Here is a 4269-nt window from a genome sequence, read left to right as displayed (position 1 = left end):
AAGATAAAAAGGAAGCATAGTGCTTACAGCAGGCGGTTTATTTTGAGTGTAGAAGGGGTTCAAGCCGGTTTGGCGACAGACTGATTCCGATTCATTCAAAATTTTCTTGACGCCTTCAGTGACCTCTTCATCGGTTAACTGAATGTTGATGTGGCGTTGGGGGTCTTCTAATTCACCGGTGTACTCACACATTAAACCGAGGCGGCGGCTTAGTGGCAAGATGCTCCAAGATATCTAGCAACGCACAAAATCAATGCCTGATAAACCGTTGGCCATAAAGGCCCGGAGCTTGGCGAGTTGAGGGGCATATTTGGCCCGTTCCGCGGAACTTAAACGTTGCGGCAATGGATGAGTGTTGGAAAGCCGGTGATCATGATAGCCTGGAAGAGGGTTCTCATCTTCACGAGAGGTATCTATGCAGTAGAACCAAGTCTGGTTCCATTCCTTAGGGTGACTGTGAAGTTTGGCATGAGGGAATTCAACTTCTTTCCGCTTTTGAACAGAGACACCACCAAGTTCAGTGTTGGGACCATTTACAAATTCTATACGTCGGTTCAGATGAAAAAAGTCCCGGAACAGCTCAGCAGTTGGTTCTTCTTGTAAGTACACTTCACAGAAGACTTGGAAGTTGCATAGATTGGACACCGAGTTGGGTCTGATATCTTGAGGATGGAGTTGGAAACTGGCAAGCACATCTCGGAAAAACTTTGACCCGGGCGGTTTGAAACCATGGCCTATGTGGTCGACAAAGACCACTACCTCACCCTGCCTCGGGGTAGGAGGATTCTCTGTTCCTGGAACTCGCCATCGAATTTCAGTTTTCTTGGGCAAGGTGCCGATATTGACCATTCCGTTCAACTGTTCTTCGGTGACCTGGGAAGAAGCCCAGTTGCAAGCGTAAAACTGTTTGGCCATTGTGAAATGAAAAGCTGAAAAAGAAATGCCGGTTTACAAATTATTCATGGTGGTACGCAAGATGCAATGGAATAAAGATATATAGATATGTGAAATTGCGTAAACCGGAGACTGATACAATAATGAAGGACAAGGTCATATCAAGGGTATACATGTGTTGTTAAACTGGACTGTTACAATGAATATAAAGGGGGCTTGCCGGTTTACCAGGGGACTAATGGTATGAGATAGATTGTTTTTACAAGAGTAAACCGCCTACATGGTAAAGAGGATACAGACCCAAGGTAAAATGACTAAGTAAGGAGAAACAGATTCCGCAAGAGGACATGGAAATTTTGGATCTACTGAAGATAGGAAAGTAAAAGTATTTTGACCTAACAAGGGTTGAACCTACTGTCGTGGTTCTAACTCTGACAGTGATGTAGGGGGGTATGTATGGAGAGGCTAGATCTCAGCTATGGAGAAGTTGTAAGCACACCAGGATGTACGAGTTCAGGCCCTTCGCGGAGGAAGTAACATCCCTACGTCTCGGTGCCCGGAGGCGGTCGATTGGATTATAGGTGTGTGAATAACAGGGGTGCGAACCCTTGATACTGAGGAGGGGGGTGGCTTATATAGAGTTCGCCAGCCCTCTCCCGACCTCAGTAATGCAGGGTTAAAATACATTAAGACTGGGCGTTACTGGTAACGTCCCTAATAAAGTGCTATGATGACCATAAAGACTACCTAATGGCCGACCGTTTGCCTGCGGAGTGACTTTAGATCTCCTGGTAGTCGAGTGGTTGGCCTCGTGGTCGAGTGATAGCTTCCTGGTCGAGTGGGATACCTTCAAGTCGATTGAACGGTGACTTCTTCTAGGGATGTCCTTGGGTAGGGCTCTTAGGACAGGTCCATGCCCCTACCCTAGGTACATAGCTTCATCATTAGCCCCCGAATGGATCGAGGTTCAAGTGGGGAAGGAGTTGGGGATCCTTCCGACTGGTTCTTAGTGTTATATGAATGTCTTGTACTGGATCAATTGTCACGGATGACGTTGTCAACTTGTTTCGGTCACCTTGATCCATTCTTGGTCTCTTGTCGAGTGAATTTCCTTACTTGTGAAATACCGAGTGCCGGCACGAGCGGGGTCTTCTGTTTGATGAGTTGTTCTGCAGCCCGCGGATTTTGCGGGATTTGAATTTCGAGAAGCGAGCGGGACGGGGGAGGCCGCAGTAATCGGATGGGATAGGACGGAAGCTCCTCGATTCCCACGCCACCTTTTTCGCCACGTACCGCGCGCCCGCCTGTTGCGGGATTTGACAGGATCGCCTGGGCCTACCGGTCAGCCACTTGGAAGCGGCCTCTTATAAGCCGCCGGCTCGGGGCTCCCAAACAGTGTGCTCTCACTTTTCCTTCTCCCTTCACAAGGTCCTCCGCCACCTCCGCTCTCACCCTAGCGCCGTAGGTCAGTTCGAGCCTCGCCGGCGACGATGGTGAAGGACAAGACGTCGGCTTTGGAGCGCGCAAAGAAGGCGGCGGTGCAGGGGAAGGGGAAGAAGTCCGCTCGGGGCGGATCTTCCTCGAGGACTGCTCTGCCCAAGGATTGGATCCAGGGCGACTGGATGCCGTCGGTGATTCGGCAGGAAGATCTTGATGACATGGTGGAGGGGGGAGTCATTCCCCATGAAGCTGCGCGTCTCCCGGGGAAAGAAGTCGAACCCCAACCTCTTGACGGTGAGTGTGTCCTCCTCGCCACCCATATCGATCGCGGATTTTCTCTACCTCCTCATCCTTTTTTCCGGAGCTTTTTGAACTTCTTCGGAGCGCAGCTCCATCACTTCACTCCCAATTCCATCGTGTATCTTGCTGCTTTCGTTTCCTTGTGTGAAAGTTTCTTGGGTTGCCGCCCTCATTGGGGACTCTTTAAACACATCTTCACTTGCCGTTCCCAATCGGTAAAGAAAGCCAAGTCGAGTGACGAATGGACGCAAGTGATCCAACTGTGCGGGGGCCTGGCAATCCAGATGACGGGAAAAAGTTCTTTTCCGTCTATCACTTTTCCCGAGTCAGTCCGTGGTTGGCAGTCAACCTGGTTTTATTGCCAAGACCAGGTGACTCCAGGACAGTCGACTGGGCTTCCCCCTTTCTCTCTGGACCGAGCTCAAAAACCTTCCTCTCTGAAAGTGCTGCTGGAGGAAAAGGCGCAAGTCAAGGTGCTGGTTGGTCGAGTGGTTCAGCTTGTCCGAGAGGGCGTGACCGGCATGGACTTGCTGGAGGTCTTCCTTCGGAGGCGCATCCAACCGCTTCAGGCTCGTGACCACCCGATGTGGCTGTACTCGGGTCTCGAAGACACCACTCGGATTCACCCAGAGGAGGTCACCGACGAGATGCTGGAAGGGTGGCTGTCGAGCATCACAGGGAACAAAGACATCCCCCGAGGAGCCAGGAGGGTTCCTCCGCTTGACAACACATACGAAGTGGACCAGGTCTGACCTTGTGTTCCCGACTGAGATCTTGCTTTCTTCATTTGCTCTCTTTGAATCGGTCGACTGACTTTCGACTTGTCTGCTGTTCTCCAGGAAACTACAGAGATGTACTCAACACCCAATGGAGCACAGGAGCAGGCCGAGGAAGGGGAGGCGAGCGGAGGCGAAAGTGGAGACGAACAAGGAGAGTGGGAATCTGACGGCGAAGGAGAGGGAGACGACAACGTCGACTCCAGCGAAGAGGAGGAGGAGGAGGAAGCTGAACCTCCTCGCTCGGAAAGGCGATCCAAGCTTACACACGACCCAGCGCGGGAACGTGGTAAGGCGACTGCTCCCGTTGGGCAGTCGTCGAAGCGCCCTCGGACCTCTTCTCCAGCGCCGACTGAAAAAGCTCCCAAGCACCCACGCGCGGCGCCGTCCAAGCCACCCAAGGCTCTGCCCAAGATGAAGATGACTGTCCCCACCATTTCTGGGTAATAATAGAACTTGTTTTCCTTTGTCGACCGTGGACAGATCCTTGGTCGATTCATTGAGCCAACTGACTGTCTTTCGAAATTTGCAGTGCTGCTACTTCTGAGATCTCTGCCAAGGACGATGATCAAGAGATGGAAGATGCTGTTACTTCCAACCCTGGTATGATTACTGATGTTCTGCCTTGAGTCGACTGACGATTTCTTATAACTCTGGTCGATTGAATTTTTCTCGTAGCTCCTCCTCATGTTATTAACCTCCCTGACGACGACGAAGTGCCGCTAAGAGTGAGACGGAACAGGAAGGCGTCGGCTGGCAAGACCCCACAATCTACTCCGGCGCCTGAGGCCATAGCTCGAGACGGTGGTGATTACCACTCGGGCTTCTGTGACTTTCGCCGTTCCTCTGACAAGTGTGC

The 4269-nt window shown here is 51.5% G+C and overlaps 1 protein-coding gene across 1 annotated transcript; it reads left to right on the top strand.

The window, feature by feature from the left end:
- The first annotated feature begins 2577 nt into the window (after nt 1-2577).
- LOC147964036 (uncharacterized) lies at nt 2578-3857 on the top strand. The gene is made up of 3 exons (XM_087529801.1): nt 2578-2628; nt 3006-3380; nt 3474-3857. The coding sequence occupies exons 1-3, from the start codon at nt 2578-2580 to the stop codon at nt 3855-3857; spliced, it is 810 nt and encodes a 269-aa protein (XP_087385927.1).
- Nucleotides 3858-4269: the final 412 nt, after the last annotated feature.

This window comes from Triticum urartu, chromosome 6A (assembly GCF_056163025.1).
Source record: "Triticum urartu cultivar PI428250 chromosome 6A, HENAU_Tu73, whole genome shotgun sequence".
Lineage (NCBI taxonomy): Eukaryota > Viridiplantae > Streptophyta > Magnoliopsida > Poales > Poaceae > Triticum > Triticum urartu.
This window is presented reverse-complemented; position numbering and strand designations above follow the sequence as displayed.